Here is a 20,998-nt window from a genome sequence, read left to right on the forward strand (position 1 = left end):
GCAACAACTTTGGGCCCTCTCTGGTGTGGCGTACATCAGGGTTTTGCAAATCCATACTTTAACACCAAACTCATGTTTTGAGATTTACAAGTTAGGATACGTTTGATCTGTTACTACTAAAAAGTTGATGTGATTTCCAGCCTTGCAGAAACTCACCGAATGAGATGCATTAGAATATGAGAAGGGAAGGGAAAATGGTTTAAGGGTAGGAAGGGAAATCTGAGGAGCTAAACGTGAGGAGAAGGGGTATGGTAACAGCACTGAGGAGGAATGAAAGTACTGGGTTTATGACTTTTAGTGTTTGCATTAGCCTGGTTGGAGACTCTATGTTGTTTGGATTTTGTAAAAGCCTGATGTAACAAATGGAGAGAAAAGACGAGCGGGAGAAGTAGGTAGGACGAAAGAATGAGAGAGAAAATAGGAAAGAACTCGCACAGGTGGAGACAGAGGAAGTCTGTGGCAGTCTACCTTGATTTCTCTGGGGTCCACTCTCTAACACACATGCACACACTAACCATGTTCCCCACTCTTATCATGCACATTTTTCTCGTCCCGATTGGGGAGGTGTGAAGAAAATCTCTTCCTTCCTTTTAGCCCTTCACCAAACACACAGACGCCTTTGTTGAGATGTGTTCTGATAAGAAGTAAAGTGAGGGGGGCCTGCTGGCTTTCTCCAGGCAGAACAAAACAGGAGAGCTGAGAAGTTGTGTGTGTTCATTTGTGCATGAGCGTGTATGCATGGAAAAGAGTTCAGCAGTGCATTGCCTACTCTTTCAAAACTTCTTTTGGAGCACGTCTTTGTTTTCAAGCCCCCACCGCAACACACACACACACACACACACACACACACACACACACACACACACACACACACACACTTAGGCATGCCCTGTCTTTCTCAGGACTTCTACTGACTTGACTGACACTGGATTCATGATGTACTGATTCAGACTTAACACACACAGAGAGACTTGGTCCTTACTTGGAATCTGCCACAGGGCATTGGCATCTTATAATATAAATAAACAGTTTTCCAATGATGGAATCATCAGGAGATTTTTGATGCCCTGCACCTTTAGTTTGATCCTACTACGGAAAGTCATGGTGTAGGATCTTTCAGAACTTTTTATTAGGGGTGACAGTATAAAAGATGTATGTAGCTTTCAGGCCTGAAAGGTAAAGCCAGTGCAGAAGTGCCTTAAACCTGCCTGTTGTATAGAAAAAGTTAAATCGAGGTCTTTGGGAAAATAGATCTTTAGAGACTTTCCTGATAAGTTTATGGGCTGATTTGCTGTTTCGGAGGAGGATTATCTGGGGTAAAAATTTAGTTATGATATAGCGTGGTCATTACATTAAGTGTTCTTCTTTGGGTTTTGGCTGCTCGCTTTAAGGATCACTACGGTGGATTCATTAGATCCTATTCATACCATCCTCCTCTGTTACACCAACCCTCTGCATAACATCCTTTACGACATCCACAAATCTTCTTTTTGGTCCCCTTCTTTCCCTCCAGCCTGGCAGCTCTGTATTAAAATTCTTTTCCACACGTGTCCAAACCATCTCAGCCTTGCTTCTGTAATTTTGCCTGAATCCACTCAACCTGAGCTGTCCCTATGACATCCTCATTTCTTAACATTAGAGGTGGAAAAAGTACCTACATTCTGTTCTTAAGTAGAAGTACAAATACTAGTTTTAAAAAATTACTTTAGTAAAAGTTGAAGTAATGTTCGTTACTCAAGTAAAAGTAAAAAAGTACAGGCTGTGAAATGGACTCAAAGTAAGAAAGTAGTATTGTAGGCAGCTTGAATCAGAAGAAAAAGAAAAAGATTTTCTGTTGCCTACATTATAGAGGGTGACTTTGCCTCTAAACAGGAAAATGAGCACAGTCAGGAGTTACAGTGGGATTCAACCCTAAAATCAATTGTAGTGGCTCAGCGCAAAGAAAAGAATCACTACTCACAATAATAAAAACTGAGAGCTTCAGTAGATTTTGTTAGTGTACAAGCTGTGATCAGCTGACCTGCTGCCCTTTGTGGATTTATAAACTTGAACCAGATGTCACCAGATGTTTCATGAGTTGTCCTGGCCAATTTCCATTCTATATACTAACAGTACACTGTTTATGCTGTCTTCATATTAGACAGTATACAGCTGGTATGAAGCATCATCAGCTAAAGTTCATATTAACCAATGCTACATTTCATGTAATCAAACTTTAACCACGACCGCACAGCCACTGTGCACCAGTCCAACACACTGTTGTTTACTTTAAACCCATCACAGTACAGCAAACTAACCTGTTCATTCTGCACTAACCTGCAGAGTATGTTCATGCAATCTTTAAATAATACAATTAGTCTGCCTTACTGTTTTGCAACATGTTTCACAATATGAAAAAACACAATTTCATATATACAGATGCAATATCTGATTGACCGATCACAACCACATTGACTTCCTCTTATAATCATGAGCTCTTCACAATAAAACAGAATACTTGAAAAAGTGAACCATATGTAATGCAAATGCTCTTTTAAACTTATTAAACACATTATACTAATATTAAAAAAATATCCCCAAATTTTTCAGAATGGAAAACGCCTGAAAGGAAGCAACTCGAACTGACCTCTGGCACATCTGGGCCAAAACGTGGCATTAGTATCCCTCTCGCTCAGTGATTCTGCGGGTTAGGTTAACCTCGCATTTATGAAGCACATTGAGGGAAATAAACAGCTGAATCAGGAGTTCATTCCAGAAATGTACCAGGATGTCAGGAATTACACTAGTGGACCCTGGTGGCAGATCACTCAGACAGACACAGCTGCAGTGAAGGCAGGTTTATTTACAGTGAGGATGAAATGATAAACATAACACTGGAATGAGAACGAGAAACTCGAACTGTTTGCCACATGTTTACTGCAGTCTTGGGCGAGGTATGTAAGGATGGAGACTGAAACGGGGACGGCTTGGACCAGTGGCAGTGCAGGTGAGCAGGGAGGCTGAAGTCTGGAAGAGAGGAACTGAGGTAGTACGGAAATGTAGGCAGAGATCACAGGCTGAAAATAGCTGGGCAGTGAGCGTCACGATCCGTGAATGTCCTGCTAATCAAAGTTCTACATAATAGACAGTTGACGTGTTACCACTTAAGACCGAGACAATATGGTAAATGGCCTGCATTTGTATAGCGCTTTTCTAGTCCTTAAGGACTCCAAAGCGCTTTACACTACATTCAGTCATTCACCCATTCACACACTGGGGATGGCAAGCTACATTGTAGCCACAGCTGCCCTGGGGCGCATTGACAGAGGCGAGGCTGCCGGACACAGGCGCCACCGGGCCCTCTGACCACCACCAGTACTAACATGGGGTTAGTTATCTTGCCCAAGGATATTTGGCATGCAGCCAGGAGGCAGCCTGGGATCGAACCACCGACCTTCTGATTAGTGGCTGACCTGCTCTGCCACCTACTATGCAGGGGGGACAAGAAGACAAGTATCATTCTCCTGGCGACTGCCAAACCAAGACTTGTCCATGTGAATGCCAAATGGAGAAATGACCAGTGGTGACGCTTTGCATTATGCTTGCTGATGTAAACATAAGTTTTACTTGATATTTAGTTGAGATCCACTGACCTTTGTTTCCAGTAAACACAATTCAGGATCTAATGGAATATTAATCCCCATAATATTGGTCATGGTACTATAAAGACTGCAGGAAAGAGTGTACCCTTGTACAAAGCCAGATTCAGTGGTGGAAGGAACCACCTTCTACATCACATCTAAAACACATTTCTGAGATTTCAGGTTTGGATCTATGTAATTCTGGATCTACAGTTGGTGAGGGAAGTTGTAATGTGACAGTTCAGCTATTCCAGCATAAATATGATCACACATGGTCATCAGTTCTTATGCTTAAATCTTTGTTTAAATCTGACATTGCATGAACCTAAACAGGTTCATGCAAACAGAGCTTTGGACTCTGTAATAGAGAATATGCTTTGGGAATACATTTTTTTTCTGTCTCCGGTTGAACAAGTTTACTTGCTGGTTTCATGCATTCAGAATTTCCAGTCTAAGTATTTTGTGAACGTCATACCAGATTTCAATTAAGTGCAACAGATGTTATGATGATGTTATCAGATTTTCTAGGTATTTGTCAAGTACGGTGCTGTGACAGTCAGGATGAGGACCCAATTGCAGGACTCAAAACTCAAAAGAATTAACTAAGGGAGGCAGCTTTAATTAAGGGACCATGACACTATTATAAACACTATAAACAAATTCACTGGCAACTTTCTCTTTCAAAGAATCCTGATCCATTTGAGTCCACACACAGATCTATCAGCCTAAAAGAAAGATGAGATAAATTGCAACTGGGAAATTAAATAAACTTTTTTAAAGTTGGGTAGTTGAAGCCTCCCCATATTTATGATCCCAAGTTAACCTTTCAAGGGAGACTCTTAATGATTTACCCTTTCATAGAAACTGTCTGACATAATTATTGATTCTTTTGAAAAAAAGAAAAAAACTTGACTAAAAAGTATTTTACAGTCTTGGTAAAATTTTAATTTTGACACAATTAACCCTTCCAATCAAGTTAACTTTGTATTCTGAAATACCAGTGGAGGCATTAACTAATGTCTGTAGCCTAACGAGGAACTTACCAGGGTAAGTTTTTTTGTTTCTGTGATCTATTTCAAAGCCTTTTATATCAGGATCCCATCTGATTGACATTGTCAAAGGCTCAACAGCTAAAACAAATAGTGCCGGAGACAGAGGACAACCCTGTCGACTTGACCTGTTCAGCTGAAATCTGTGCATTAGTGGAAGCCTTCGCCCGGGCCTGAACAAATATGGCCACTCCAGTCTGTCAGAGGCTTTTTGGCATCACGAGTTACTGCTGTACTGGGCTCTACTGGGATTTTGAAAGATGGACACTGTTAAAAAGGTTACATAAATTGTTAGATAGTGAGCGATTATAAATAAATACATTTTGATCCTGGTATATCAGGCGTGGCAAATACTTACCAAGCCTGTTAGCCAGTGACTTAGAAATGAATTTATAGTCTGTGTTCATAAAGAAATAGGCAATATGATGTGAATATTGTTGTGTCAGCAGCCAGTATGTTGAAATTCCTTTACAGGTTTAGACATTGCTTTGTTCAATTCTTCTATTGTTTGCATTTGCATTATATTTTTTAATACTTTTTGTTAATGATATTATTTGACCTTTCAAATATGCTTTTAATGTGCCTCATAGTATAAAGCTGTTGGGAGCGGAAATGCGATTCATTTCACAGATTATTTTAATCTGATCTCTAATAAATTACAAAGAAAACAGGTTTTTGGAGAATTGTGGGATTTTAAGGCTGTTAGCTGTTGTTTCTGTTTTTCTGGAATCAAGAGCTGAGTGGTCAGACAGGATCCTGGGCAGCTGTGGATTATCCAGTGTTCTGTGGAATAGTTGTGCTGACACAAACAAAAAAACGATCTATTCTAATATGGGAATTATGCAAACAAGAGCAGAAAGCCACAGTTATTTGGAATAGTTTTAAACTGGATACAGTTGTAGTTGATTTGTCCAAAATAGGAAGTAGAAAAAAAGTTATATCATTCCGTACCAGTATGTTTTGCTGTCCTTCTGCTATTATCAGAAAAATATCTTGAAAAAGGAACTATGATCATAACTGGGTTGTATTAATTTAGGGGGGGGGGGGTCCATTGTTCTGAATAAATTTCACAATTAACTAATCAACCAGAAGGGTCAATTAAAGTTTCTTTTGTTGTCACTGGAATATTTTTATTTATCAGTATAGTAGGGGTGGGGGGAAAAATCGATACTGTGTAGTATCGTGATATTTTGTTTGCTTATAATGTATCGATACAGGGACAGCAGAAATTGATATTTTGTTACAAAAAAAGTTTTCGTGGACTGGACTGACTTCAGAGCATGTTGATCCTTTTTCTGAGCAAGAATCCTTCACTGTCCAAATGTGTTTAACTTTTTTTTGGCAGCAATAAACATGACAGTTTACTTATTTTAATTTAAGACATGTTTTATTTTAATTAAGTTTAAAACTTTTTTATTTAATGTAAAATTATATTTTGTTTTAATTTACTTTCAAATTCTTCAGTTGCTGAATGGGCTGCATAGTTTTCATAAATTGCATAGTTTAGAATAGCTATAATTGAACCAGATGGTTGCGTTCAGTTAAGTTGGACTAGACTGTAATACAAACCGTTCAGTTTGTCAACAATAAAACTGAAATGATAGAAAGACTGAGTGTGAGACTTTGATATTAGATAAAAATGAATATTGATAAAGTTTACCTTTGTGTACAGAATCTGAATATCGCAAAATATTTTTAAAAAATTGCAATAATATCGTATCGTGCGTTAAGTATTGTGATAATATTGTATCGTGAGTTGTATGGTGATTCCCACCTCTACAGTATACCCAGTCCTCTGGCTGTAGAATAAAATGAAGATGACATAACATGGCCAACCTACTTTGTTCTATTGCAGTAAGATGGGTTTCTTGTATAAAGGCAACATTAATTTCCATTTTTCTTAGCTGGTTTAAAACTTTCTTTCTTTTAACTGGTCCATTCAGCCCGTTTACATTAATACTAACAAAGTTTATATTCTTATTCATCAATAACAAAAATGAAACTCCTCAGAGTATAATAAGCTCTCTGAGAGTCCCCCATAAATGTAAAAATAACCCATCTCCTTTAGCAAAAAAGCAACAGTAGGAAAAAACAGCAGTCACTCATAGGATTATAAGAATGGCACTCTCATTCTTACGGCTCAGCCCTGTGTGTTTTGAGGAGAGAATAAACACTGTTATAAAAATTACTTTCGTTGTTATTTCAGCATGTATAGATAATTTTCCAGCACATTTCTTTCACTGAGGTTACCAAACTGGAAGTTAGTCTTTAAGTTATTGTTTTGGTTTTCTTTGTACAAAATAAATAAGTGATAGAGAAAACACAGTTCAATGAAACTGTAAGAGTAACCTGTGTTAAACTTTGTGTTGCTTAACATTAATTTCAATCTGATTGCCAGGTTTTATTCCACCAACTAAAAAACTGCCAGTGTGTTGAAAGTCCCTTAAATGTATCAGCTCTCTGATTCCCAGAGTTATCCCTGTCCTCATCCATCTGGGGGGCCTCGCTCTGCTTAGTTGTTTTCATACATGAAATCCCACCTCTGTTAGGAGAATCGCTTCTGGACATTATCCACAGTTGTCATTTCTAACATGTAGCAAACAGCATCGCTTCAGACTCGTTTTCAGTACTGGAAACAGGCAAGGGTGTAGCCTGAGTGTGGATGAGCATGGACACGTGATGGCCACTCACTTGAGGTGAATTGCTGTAATTTTCTGTCATTTTGTTTAATGTATCTGTTTCATTACTGTTACAGTAAAGCTATCTATTTCCTCTCTAGTAACATAACAATGTTGTGTTTGAACTGAATATTTTAAAGAATTACTGGTTCGATTAATCATTATCAATTCATTTTCTCTTGTTATTTATTTGAGTGTTTCAGCATGAATGATAGGCAGGGTACACCGTGGACAGGTCGCCAGCCTGTCACAGAGACAGACAACCATTTACACTCACATTCACACTTATGGAAAATTTAGAATCATCAGTTAACCTAACCTTACTAACTGCATGTCTTTGGACTGTGGGAGGAAGAACCCCCGCAAACATGGGGAGAACATGCAAACTCCACACAGAAAGGCCCTGAACTCGAACCCCAACTCGAATCGAACGCAGCCCTCCTTGCTGTGAGGCAACAGTGCTATCCACCGCACCACCGTGCTTGCTTTTATCTATGTAATTTGATTTCAATAACAGCAGTAGAGACTACGTTCAGCGCTCACTTTGGGGCGCCACAACAGGTAGATCCATATGTTTGACTTGGCAGATTTTTACATCAGATACCCTTCCTGGTGCAATCCCTGCTCGTCCTGGAACTGAGAGCTTTAGCTTGCTAAATGAACGTTTAAACCATTGCCTTATGGAGACACTATGTTTAATAAAAGCAGTACCATGTGTCTTTTAGGGCTTGGGTATTGTTTCTGGGCAGCGTTCGTACTAACAGAGGCAGACTGGCTTCGTTCTGTGGGATTATAGGAGGCACGGTTGTGCCAAACCACAGCGTAGTAGCTCTGCCACCCTGCCTGGCCAAAACCACAGGATTCCCCAGAGGCACGGTGGCAGCTGCTGTGATCACTACTGGCTTCAACAGTGGGAGGACAACATCTCTTGAGTTACTGAACCGCGCTGACAAAGACATGGGTTTATGGAATCTGGACCCTGACATTTGCATACTTACCGCATGGTTGGGACAGAGTGGGAATGCTTTCTTGTACAAACATTTTTCTTATATTGCCCTGGTTTGTTTTATGTTCTATTGTGAACTTGACTGTGTGTAGGTCTAGAATCAGCACTGTGCTCAGTGTCAGTATTTATCTGAGAATAGGTTTGTTTTTTATGTATATTTAATTCTCAGCTCAGAAAAGGATTGTAGTTCACTGGGCATGTGAAAGACACCACTGTGTGTGTGCCGTGCAGAGAGGAGGAGAGAACAGTTAGCCAGTTTACACATATAAAAGCACACTGATTAGAGAGTCAGTAGAACTGTAGGTACAGAGAAAAGGCTTCCGCTGGTGTAACACGTGCTGGAACTGCAAAATAACCCCCAGGTGTGTGTCTCTGCATTAGAGAAGGTGGATAGTGGTACCGTAATAATTGCAAAATGCATTAATTTCCCCCTGTGCTGATCTTATAGGAGACATGAAAGGTTAGAGTATGGAGACTCCAAAATGCATTTTTTTCCCAATGCAGTAACTCCCTGAAATGAGTGTTTGTCAGTCTTTTGGATATGTTTCCCACATATTTCCAGGAAAAATCATCTTCAGTCTGTACTTGGTAAAAAGACAAAAATGAGAATATTCAGAAGAAATAAAGCAGCATTTTGTTTGAAAAAGTTTATTCATTTTTTGAGAGAATTGCCGTGATATCAATTGAAAGCTTTAGTCAGATTGCTAGAGGCAGATCCAGTAGTTGTTGTTTTTTTTAGCAAACCAGTGAAATTTAATAACTGTTCGAATATACGCATCTTTGCATCTCTGTATGAAATAACATTGTGAGAAATCTGAGTGATATATGAAATGTTACATAAAGGATCTTTTCCATTCCAGGGTCACCGCTCCTTCTTTTTGCCAATCGGCGTGACGTGCGATTGGTAGATGCAGATGGTGTCCGCGGGGAATCCGCCATCATCGTGAGTGACCTGGAAGATGCAGCAGCTGTGGACTTCTTGTATTCTGAACGCCTGATATTTTGGACGGATGTCAGTGAAGAAGCCATCAAACAGACTCACTGGAATCAGTCTTCTAACTGTAAGACTACACACTGTTTACTTTTAATTTTTCTACTTGGTGAGGACTTTCTCGTAAAAAGCTAAAATAACTATTGCTGCATGTGTTAATGATTTATTGAAATATACACCCTTTTTCATGTAACAGTTTCAACTGAGTTTGTTGTTTTTTTTACCTACAGCCCTTAAAGAGGCACTGGGAACAGGCCAGACTGTGGTAGTATCAGGGTTAGACAGTCCTGATGGGCTGGCCTGTGACTGGTTGGGTAAAAAGCTCTACTGGACGGACTCAGAGACCAATCGCATTGAAGTGGCCAACCTAGATGGAACCTCAAGAAAGGTGTTGTTCTGGATGGACTTGGACCAGCCCAGGGCAATCGCTCTCAACCCTGGCCAGCGGTAACAAAATACACACAGAAATGTGCAAAGATGTGTCTGACACCATTCGTTTTTTGTTATTGAATGGATCAGATATTGTGTGGGGTGTAGGCTATGTAAAATATCCTCACAATCAAACCACAGACCAGATTCTACATCAAATTAATAATTGGGTGTAAAACTGATATGGATATCAAAAATCTTTTTTTTTTTACATTTTATAACCTAGTTTCTAGTTTCTTGGCTCTACTGATTCTGCTGATTTGATCTCTTATAGCTCATGTTGTCCCCAATGAAACTGGAAAGCTCACTAATTATTATAAATGCCAGTAGAAACACTTCAAAAATGCAACTACTGTTGTTTTTACAGGAAAAAAAGCTGTACTATTTTTTATGATTATATTGACCTTACAATCAGTGATGATGGAAAATGAGTCTGGCTGGCTGAATGAGTGACAGGACAAGCTGAACACACAGATAAACATGTTTAGGACACTAGGAAATAGCAATTCATCTAAAAAAAAAAAAAACCAAAAAACACTGATACAGTGACAGTGACACATTTTTATCATTTTACATCTATATGCTACCACAAATATTCAGAGAGGATGAGGATCATTCTTTAACACACTGGGTTACTAAACAATTGAGCTAAGGGCAGCTGAAAATGTTCCTGGAAATGCTGCACATACACAGATTTAAAAGAAAAGACAGGTAGGCAAAGCTTTCTTATCCAAAGAGTAAAGAGTAAAATTGTCAGAAGCCAGTGGGGTCAAAATGTACACAGAAGGCGTTCTTTGCCTTTGTTCTTTGGCTGTAATGTAAGAAGTCACAGGGTTTCCAACCCAGACAGGTTGCGTCCCATTTAGGAGCTTTATGGTTTGCACTTTACTTTCACTGTTTTAATAGGGTTAAGAACCAAAGCCCTTGTACATTAGATGTTGAGTTTCAATGGGAATACCTGTATAAATAAAGGTAAAAAAAAAAAAAAACCCTGCTAAACGGCGCCTTGTACATACAATTAGGTCCTTAAGTGTATGGATAGTGACACTGTTTTTTTGTTTGTTTGTTTTTTGCTTTTGCCTTTAATTCAAGGGGTTAAGAACATTTTTTATGAACTACAGCCATTTTTATACAAAGTTTCCTTTTCAGAGTCTTGTTTTAAAAAAAAAACATTTTTTTATGACTAAAAAAATGAAAAGCTGCCGTGGTCAGTTTTGTTTGCACCTGAGAACATCAGACGACACATATTATGTTGCAGGTAAATTCAGCCTGACTAGAACAGTGGAGCTGGAAATCACATTTCTTGTTATTGCATTAAAGGTATTTGACCTTTTTATGTTTAAATGTGTTTTTCCCTTAAATACACATTTCACTGTAAGAAAAGTTTTTCACCACAGGCTAAAAACCAAGTCAATGACAGAAAAAGTTAGATTGTCAGTGTGCACAGATAACATTTGTATAGAGCACAAGAACCACGGGGTGTTTCTGTGTTGGAGTTTCAGGCCAATGTTTTTCATTATAAAGAAAATAATCATTGGTGGTGTGAGAAAAGATGAAACTCAGGCAGGGTGAAGCATCTGCATTCACATTACAGTGCCAGTGAAATGTTACTACAGGTGGGGTCATTGAATCTGTAGTATATATACAGTATATATATGGAATCATATTTTAAAAACATAAAAGACAACATTGAGATGCAAAGACAATATTGTATATATACACATTATTCCCAGATTTCTCATTTCAATTCTTTAGCTACAGTTGCAGGAGTTTAAGAATAGTTTTTGCACAAATGGACTGGCATTTATAATGCTTTCCTAGTCATACTGACCACTCAGACTTCTTCAGACTACAAACCACATTTAACCATCGATTCATACGTGCCTTTTAGTTATTATTACACTTTATCTACCTCACACCCAAGGCCAATTTAGAATAACCACATGACCTAAGATGCATTCCTTTGGAGGGAACCCCACATTGTCTCAGGGAGAAGATGCAAACTGCAGATTCAAACCCAGGACCTTTTTGCTGTCAAGCAGCAGCACCAGCCGCTGCGCCACCATACCACCACTGTGAGTAGCATAGAGATATCAAGTCAGTATAATAAGAACAATTACTAAAACAGATGAAAAGTACAAATTTAACTTACTTACTTCACAGAAGCAAGTTATCCAGTATTACTATCCAGTATTAGTATCTGTGAAAGGGAAACTATACAAAACTTGCACCTTTCCTGAAATTTTTCTTTATGTACGTAACTTAAAATTTAAAACTTTGTTCCATCAGTGGTGGTTTAGATTAAGCAAAATAGCTCCAAACCCTGACAATAAAAACATATTTCAAACATGGGATAAGGTCCTGATGGAGCTCAGGATTTTCCTGTTACCAACAGAAAGTTTATCATTTAAACCAAAAAGTTATATTTGATATCATCCACCAACAAAAACACTTTTCCACAGCCTTCTGGATGACCTGTGTACTACAGGAGATGGGGGAATAGATGCTAATAACCTCTAACACAGTACTCATTAACTCGTATTACACGGATAAAACATCACATGTTGAGAAGTTGTATAAACGTAAAAAAAAAACAAAAACAACAAAAAAAACCCAACAAAAAACTAACTAATTAACTAAAAAAATAAATTAAAAAAAAAAGAAAAAAAAAAGAACAAAACCCTTTTGGTTTTAATGTTATGTGTATGAGTGATATATTTCTTTGCTTTTCCCCTCAGCTACATGTACTGGACAGACTGGGGGGAGGAACCCAGGATCGAGCGTGCTGGCATGGATGGCAGCAACAGGTACGGTAACTACATAAGACTGCACTCAGATCTTCTGTGTTTACAGTAGTATACTAGTTGTAGTTTTATTTTTGTAGTGTGGACATTTTGTTTAGATGTGTTACAAAAAAGTCACATTAAAACGTTCTTTTTAAATCTCAGTTCTAAGCATGTCTGTCTTGTATCAGGAGAGTAATAGTGAATGAGGACATTTACTGGCCCAACGGTCTCACCATAGACCTGGTGGAACAGAAGTTGTACTGGGCTGATGCCAAACTCAGCTTCATTCATAGAGCCAATCTGGATGGATCAGCACGGTATGCAGCTTTATATATATCTCTGTGTGTGTGTGTGTGTGCGTGCGTGTAAAAGACTGTCTTAGAATGAATTCAAACCAAGAGTGTAATGATGTAAGCTTTTCCTCCTTCCTTTTCATTCAGTTCAGTATATGGGGATCCATATACTGTAATCCAAAACCAAAAACATTGCCGCATACCCGGACTGTTGTTCTGGTCCACTGGTAAAAACTACACTGCAAAGACAATAAGCCAGTATAACCAAATCCCCTTTTGTTGCCTCTTACTGAGTACAACTTTAGAGTGGAATAGAAGCTAGCCCCTCTCCAGGAGACTGGTTTCAAACCAAGCTTGTGCTTTGAGAGGAGCCCAGTTACATCAAGCCAATATCTCTCAACCCCATGCCCTAACCCTGCAGGAATTCAGAGAAAATAGCACTTTGTTGGCAGTAGGAAGGAAAAACTCCCTTTTCACAGGTCGCAGCAGACGGCTGCTCCTCCCTGGGCCTTGTTCTGCAACCTGTTGGGCGAGGAGAGGCAGACAGGACAGATGCACTATACGCATTAGGGGTTAAATTACAATGTACATGGTAGAAGATAGAAGGACGTTTGAAATACTTTAAGTACGCTAATGGTATGTAATATATTGTCATAAACTGAATTTTTAATGTTTCTTTCCAGCTGTCTTATCTACATAAAATGAGGTGCAGGAAACAAAGAAAGTACTGCAACTTTTAATGACAGCAGTGTGCTGCAGCATGATGACTCTCACTTAGAGCAGACATGAAAGCTAATTCAAATAAATTAGATGAACATCGCCAATATGTTTTTTTTTTTCAGTGTATCTTGCCAAGTTAGAAGATCAATGTTTAAGTTGAGGATGTCTTAAACATATACATTCCCTGTCTCTGTCTTATCACTGGTATTTATTGATTCTTTGTACCAAGGTATCAGTATTGAATTGGAAATAGAAACCCCTAGCTCAGTGTAGCACTGATTTGAAGCACTATTGACATTTTAGGTGAGAACAATATTTGTCACTGTACAATAGAGATGAGATTTACTGATGTCTTACTTCATATAGTTCTTTCAGTTGTCAACAGTCACCTATTATGACAGTATTTTTAATTAAGGCAGAAATAAAACATTCTTTTCAAAATTCTTAATCAGGATCAAGAATAAAAACATCAACGATCAGCAAATAACGCTTTGAGTTTTCACTGGGAACAGAAAAATGGAGGTGGGAAGTGAAAAATAGCTGCACAGACCGAATAAAAAAATAGATGGAATAGTCCAAGACAAACAGAGCTGTGGTGTGCATTCCCCAGTCAAAACACACACACACGCACACACACACACACACACACACACACACACACACACACACACTGCATTTTGCTCACAGCTCAGGATTTTCTTTTGTTTCTTTTTCCTTCTATTGGCCTTTTTTCTCCACATATGCTCTTTAACTCTTTTTCTCTTTTTGTTTCCATCCAAAAAAAACGAATGTGCCAAATAGTGCACAGTAAAGCACATATAACTGATAGTTACTATATTATATTACTGATAGTTAGTTAGCCCACCAACATTCAGTCCATCTGTAAAAGATTTCCAGTTACTGACCTTTTAAACATAGTTAATGGAATTCGACCAGATGTGCCAGAGACTGGGAAAATGAGGACTGGAAAAGGAGAAGGAACTAGAGAAACAGACATACTTTCTTTAAGAGAAACAGAAAAAGTGCTCATCTTAATTTCCTGGTTTGATAAAATCCTGCCCATCCCTGAACATAGGTCCTGGATTTTTCTGCGTCACAAGATTTACCAGCACTGCTTTGGATTGATGATGTTTCTGTCTAGAACAAGCCAAGTCACACAGGCCTTTTACTTGTAGTAACTGTAGAACTTGTAGTAATTATCAGAGTGGATAATGTTTGTCTGCAAATTAATATCTGCTCACGCCCTCAATTACATACAAAAGCTGGACAAAGCTTTGTAATCTGGAGTTAGTTACATTTTTCCTGTTTCCTAATGCACACACACACAAACACACTCGGGCATGTAACTAAGAATGATGACTGGTTACAGCCAGTTCTTTGTGTTTTCTTTATATTTTTCTTTACATGATTGTGTTTCAGAAATGAAACATTTATTCCTTATCAGTGATTCCTCAAACACTTCTCCAATCTTTGTTTTATGTAGTTTTTTTTATATTAATGATGGTGAGAGTGAGTGAGGTTGCACCTGAATGTGGTTTAGATATTTATGTTCTAAAGAGGACAGTTTCATTCCTACGTTGCCTCCATTGAACCAAAATTTCATTTGTACACAAGAGTTTGCAGTTCTGGTCCTAAGAATCCTTTTCTTGTCTGTGGTCTTGAAAATGGTTTGGCTGAGCATTTATATGGTTTGAGAAATATAATCCTGTGAGTCAGTGGTAAGATCAGTTAAAGTGTTAATGGAAGTACAGATAAATTTGCAAACATGAATGCTAACACAAATGTTGATTTTTAAGTACATTATAGAACAAACAAAAAAACCCCCAATAAATCGAGCTGTTTATATTTATTCATTAGTTCCTTCTATCAGCATTTCAAAATGTGTTTTTAATGACATGAGTAAACATAAATTAATAAGCTTTCATTTCATCCTGCAGTGAAACGGTGGTGGAAGGCACCCTGACCCATCCTTTTGCCCTAACGTTGTCTGAGGAGACATTATACTGGACCGACTGGCAGACTCGTTCCATCCACGCCTGTAGCAAACACAGTGGAGACAAAACCAGAGAGATCCTCAGTGGGATTTACTCTCCCATGGATATACAGGTTCTGGAGCCCTACCGCCAACCAGACAGTACGTGTTTCAGACTGTTTTACATTTGTGTTTGTAGATTAGGTTTGGAGCTGGAGTAATTCTGGCCAACTTTGATCTACTTTCTGGTAATTATTTAATGATCTCTCTGCTTATTCTCACCCCAACGTGTATTTTTGTTGCAGTCCAGACACCATGTAGTACCAATAATGGAGGCTGCAGTCACCTCTGCTTACTCTCTCCAGTTGAGCCTTTCTATAGCTGTGCCTGCCCCACTGGCGTGCAGCTTAAACCAGACAAAAAGACATGCAAACCAGGTATGGATCCATTTACATTACTATAACCTCAGAATAAACCAAACCTTGTCTTCCCCTGTCCATGTGTCAAAGTGTCCTTGGGCAAAATACTGAACCTCAAGTTACCCCCAATGTATCCACTAGAGAGAGCGAAAGAATGGACGTGTAGTTAAAAGTGCTTAGGTACGGATAAAAGCATGTGCTTTTAGTGCTCAAATTGAGTAGAAACGTGCTATATAAGTGCCAGTCTACTTACCATTTGTTTTAAAGGAATGGCTCTATTCCTTCAGTTTTAGTTTTTAAGTTTAGTTTTTGTACTGGTCTGTTTGTCCATTTTCTCTGTTCTTTGGCATTCTTTATTTTTGTTTGGGGTGTTTGCATGTCACAGGGGAACCAGGGTTAGGTTAGGCTGAATTTTTTAAAATCTAAAATCTGTACCACTTTGGCTTGTTCCATTGTTGGTCTGCATATAGGAATGAAGTGGATTTAGTTGTTTAGCACAGATAAATCCAGTAATTCATTGTGAAAAATTCAGTATGCGTGCCATGCACAAAGAAAAAATAAGTTTGTTTTTTTTTGCAATGGTAGTTATCAATAATAGTTGCTTCAGGATAGATATATTATTATATTGTGACGCCAACACTCAAACAGTTTCCTATTGCAAGAACATTGTGCCAATGGGGAAGGATTCCCTTTTAAAAAGAAGAGACCTTTGGCAGAGCCAGGCTCAGAGGGGCAGCCATCTGATGTGATCGGACTGGGGGTGAGGGGAAAGAGAAGAGGGAAAAAATTAAAGCATAGAGAGCTAAGGACAAAACACAAACTACTGGAGAGAGTAGACAAAATATATAAATAAAATTAATTCCATTGAACTGAAAAATGATGTATTGTGTTCTGTAACATAATAACTGGACTTTTCTGGTATTTCAGGTACATGAGTAAGTTATTGCCTCCTCAGTTCTAAAGGAACTAATTTCTCATGAGTGGAGGAGTAATGTCATATTAATAAAGTTCTAGATAAAAGTTATAAAAAATAAAGTTAATCAGAATCTGTGACATAGCAAGCTGTCTATAAGTCTGCGAAATGTAGTAATAAGCTCAGAGAATGGTAGCAATGCTAGCAAACCGTTTACATAAAAACTTAATGCCATGATTAGCAACACCATGAAATTTTACTGAGTGGACAACAACAAATCACTTCTTTAATAAATATGTGATTGGTTTGAATATGTTACCACAAATGAAGGGCAATTAATATATAGTGAGTATAAATTATATATCTAATCATTAATTACATCTTCATATCTGTGCTAACCATATTCAGTCTATAGTAACCCAGTACTATTTGTAGTTTCCTAGAATCATTAGTGTGTACTCTTGCCGACCCCATTTACCACTGCGTTTGGTGTGTGAAAAGTGATGCATAGTGGGGAGCATCAGCTAGAAAACAAGTAAAATGACCAGTAAAATGAACCCTGTAGTTTAACAGTTAGCTGACCGGCCACCATGCTGATTCCCATGAGGCTAAAACAATAGAGCTTTATTCTATAATAGCACAACACTGTATTAGAGTTTTCTGTGTCTGTTAGGCTGTGTTATGGGAATGTATTAAATTTGAATGAAGCATGCCAACCAATCACTTAGCCACTGTTGACAATAAAAACAACAATGCCCCATTGTGTCAGGCTGCAGTTTGTGTGTCTTTGTGTTTTTGTGTGTGCTTCTAATTTGTTTTGCTTGGCTGGTTAAATTGAAGGCGTTTGTTATTGCGCTGCCTGTAGTGTGTGTGTGTGTGTATGTGTGTGTGTGTGTGTGTGTGTGTGTGTGTGTGTGTGTGTGTGTGTGTGTGTGTGTATGTGTGTGTGTGTGTGTGTGTGTAAGACTGTTTGTTAGGGGTCTTTAAGTGTCTCAAAATGAAGTCAAGCGAAGAGAAGAGTGGAATCACAGATGCTCTCCCTCTTTTCTCTTCATTCTCTTCCTTTATTTATCCCGCCTTGCCTCAGACATTTAAGTAACAATGAATAACTCTCATTGTAATATCTGATTGGTGCCAAGGCTGAGAGATGCCAGATTTTGGCTGGTTGTGCAGCTGAAAGAACACAGATTAAAGCTTTTGCTGACACGTTGGAGAAGAGTGTTTTATCTGAGCTTATATTTAGGCTGACATTTGGAGGCCTCAAAAATGAGATTTTACTTCTTAGAGATTTATCCAGATAGAGTAAAATTCAGCGTGGTGTGTATTTTGTAACGTTCAGTTACATATCTTTATTGTCTGTAGGTTTTGTAATTTATTTTACAGACGTGCTGTACAGTAACTGTTTTGTCTTATGATTTGAGTGAATTGATTTGAAAGATAAATCAAATAGGAACATAGAAAGAAACACTTAACTTTTTTTAATCCGAGCACCTCAGAATCAGACGTGTAAGACACAAAGAAAAATAGTTAATTGTCTCCCATGAGGTGAGTTTGGCTCCTGTTAAATCAATCAACAGCCAAGCACAGTGGAGAATCCCCCAGGATAGCAGAGCCCTTTGTTTCCAGACTGGTTGGAGTAAGGAGGAGGCAAGAAAACTGATAATAGTGCAAGCTTGGCTCAGGCTTGAAATCTTTTTTGACAACAGACAGAGTTATATTGGGCTGTGGGCTTTGGCTCCAACCCAGATACCAAATACTCCAACTTTTGTTGGTTTGTTGAATGGCTTCTTGATATAAATGTTTAAATAACAGAGGCTTTGGAAAATGTTCGATTTTCCAAATAGGACAGAAATGTCTGATGGGTATTTGTGCATAATAACTATGACTAAACAGCAGATTAGTCCTACATATGCAGGATAGAAGCCTCAAGCTTAATGCTGTGTCATTGTCTTAAGATACAACTACAGCTAATATTATTAACAATATTAAACATATGTTTTTTGGATTGGGGGTAGGAGTTGAATTTTAAAAGTTCTTTGAATCCATTTATAAAAAGCAAAATTCTGGTATCAATTTCCTTCAAGAGTCATCTTATTTGATGTCAGAGGTTATTGTGGTAGTTTTCAATGAAACAGTGTGTAGTGTCCAAGTTAGAAGGCAGTACATAACATGCTACACAAATGACTTGAACTGGGATTTTTGCCATTGTGTTACTTTGTCCTTGTGCTTGTGCGACATGCAAGAATGTTTTGGGTTTGAACCCTGGCTGGGACTTTTTTATGCAGAGTTTGCATTTTCTCCCTATGGTTGCATGGGTTTACTGCAGGTACGCAGTTTATTTCAGGTTCAGCTTCCTCACACAGTCCAAAGACATACATGTTAGGTTAATTGAGGATTCTATGTTAGCCGTAGATATGAAGTAGATGAAGTGCTTATAGTATATAGAATACATTGCATTAATTCTATAATGTAATAATAAATTACTAATTACTTATTAATAACTGTCTGTCTTGTTTAGGAGCAGAGCAAGTTCTGTTGCTCGCTCGACGGACGGACCTTAGGAGGATCTCACTGGACCTGCCAGATTTCACAGACATAGTACTGCAGGTAAAAAGACATAGGAAGATTGACTGCTCCTGAATTAACTGAGCTACTGAGCTGAGGGTCATTGCTGTTCCTCTAATTATGCAGGTTGATAACATTCGCCATGCCATAGCTATAGATTATGACCCAGTTGAAGGTTATGTCTATTGGACGGATGATGAGGTTCGAGCCATTCGACGATCCAGCATTGATGGGAGTAATGCCACGATGTTGGTTACCACGGAGATCAACCACCCAGATGGCATTGCTGTAGATTGGGTTGCCAGAAACCTGTACTGGACTGACACTGGCACTGATCGGATTGAGGTATATCTGATTTATTACATTAGTGAATTTTGAAAAATTTTATAAAATCTCTATGTAAAAATCTGTGTACAATTTACTCTTAGGCTGTATGGTTTATATTTAAAAAGAATTGAACACAAAAGTCTAACTGGGTCACTTGTAATGCCTGTCTGCATACTTTTGGATCTGTGTGAACCGATTACCAATCAGACTTTTGAAGTTTATGCCTGTGCAATTGACAAGACAGCTTCTGGTGATTATTACTCAAAAAGAAAAGACTATGACATTTTAAACATATATGCAAACAAACCGTTTGAATAAATCTAAAAAATATGTTGCATTGTTGTGTTACATTTTTACATTGGAATGTTATGTGGTGTTCCAGGTTACCAGGCTAAATGGAACCTCTCGGAAAATTTTGATTTCTGAGAACTTGGAAGAACCCAGAGCCATCGTTCTGGACCCTATTAATGGGTGAGTACTTCAGTTGGCTCTCCCACCTGAACACAGCTATCATCCGACATACAAAAGTCGTCTTATCCATATATTAATCCAAATTCATGAGAGTTTATAACATGCAAATCAAAATGCAGTCCCAAGTGTTCCAAGTTGGGAAATATTGATTTTGATGTTGAAAAAAAGCATATGGCCTAACAAAGAAAGAAAGAAAAAAACAGTTTTATATCATAACATTAGATTTTACAAATAATTGTCTACTGTGAGGAATGTGAAATTTCTTTTGCAAGCTTCAAAAAGAATACCTGCCTAATCTAATATTCTCCTGTCAGTGGAACTAAAATGTTTTTTCTGCCTCTTGTTTATTACAGTTACATGTACTGGACTGACTGGGGTGAGCATCCGAAGATTGAGCGAGCCAATCTGGATGGAACAGCCCGGCTGGTCTTGGTCAATAGCTCTCTGGGCTGGCCCAATGGACTGGCTATAGACTATATAGCAGGAAAACTTTACTGGGGAGATGCCAAAACGGATAAGATAGAGGTACGTTCAACAGTTGTCTTTTTCCAGATGAGTACCAAATTAAAGTAAAATTTCTAGCCTTTACAGAATTTCTGTTCTACTCCTTGTCAGTTCAATTTCAATTCAGTTCCGTTTTTTATATAGTGCCAAATCACGACAACAGTCACCTCAAGGTGCTGTATTTTGTAAGGTAAAGACTCCAACAATACAGAGAAACCCCCAACAATCAAACAAGAAATATAACAGTGTAAGAAA

General features: G+C 38.3%; 1 protein-coding gene across 1 annotated transcript in view; it reads left to right on the forward strand.

Annotated features, from left to right (window-relative positions):
- lrp5 (low density lipoprotein receptor-related protein 5) overlaps positions 1 to 20,998 on the forward strand; it is a 47,658-nt gene that overhangs the window by 4,104 nt on the left and 22,556 nt on the right. The window contains exons 2-11 of the mRNA XM_006782255.3: positions 9,214 to 9,414; positions 9,575 to 9,791; positions 12,512 to 12,580; positions 12,748 to 12,876; positions 15,510 to 15,706; positions 15,850 to 15,981; positions 19,395 to 19,483; positions 19,568 to 19,786; positions 20,151 to 20,239; positions 20,593 to 20,764. Coding sequence (XP_006782318.2) covers positions 9,214 to 9,414; positions 9,575 to 9,791; positions 12,512 to 12,580; positions 12,748 to 12,876; positions 15,510 to 15,706; positions 15,850 to 15,981; positions 19,395 to 19,483; positions 19,568 to 19,786; positions 20,151 to 20,239; positions 20,593 to 20,764 — 1,514 coding nt within the window. The remainder of the gene's footprint in view (positions 1 to 9,213; positions 9,415 to 9,574; positions 9,792 to 12,511; positions 12,581 to 12,747; positions 12,877 to 15,509; positions 15,707 to 15,849; positions 15,982 to 19,394; positions 19,484 to 19,567; positions 19,787 to 20,150; positions 20,240 to 20,592; positions 20,765 to 20,998) is intronic.

Source organism: Neolamprologus brichardi, chromosome 7 (genome assembly GCF_056152115.1).
Source record: "Neolamprologus brichardi isolate AB-2024 chromosome 7, ASM5615211v1, whole genome shotgun sequence".
Lineage (NCBI taxonomy): Eukaryota > Metazoa > Chordata > Actinopteri > Cichliformes > Cichlidae > Neolamprologus > Neolamprologus brichardi.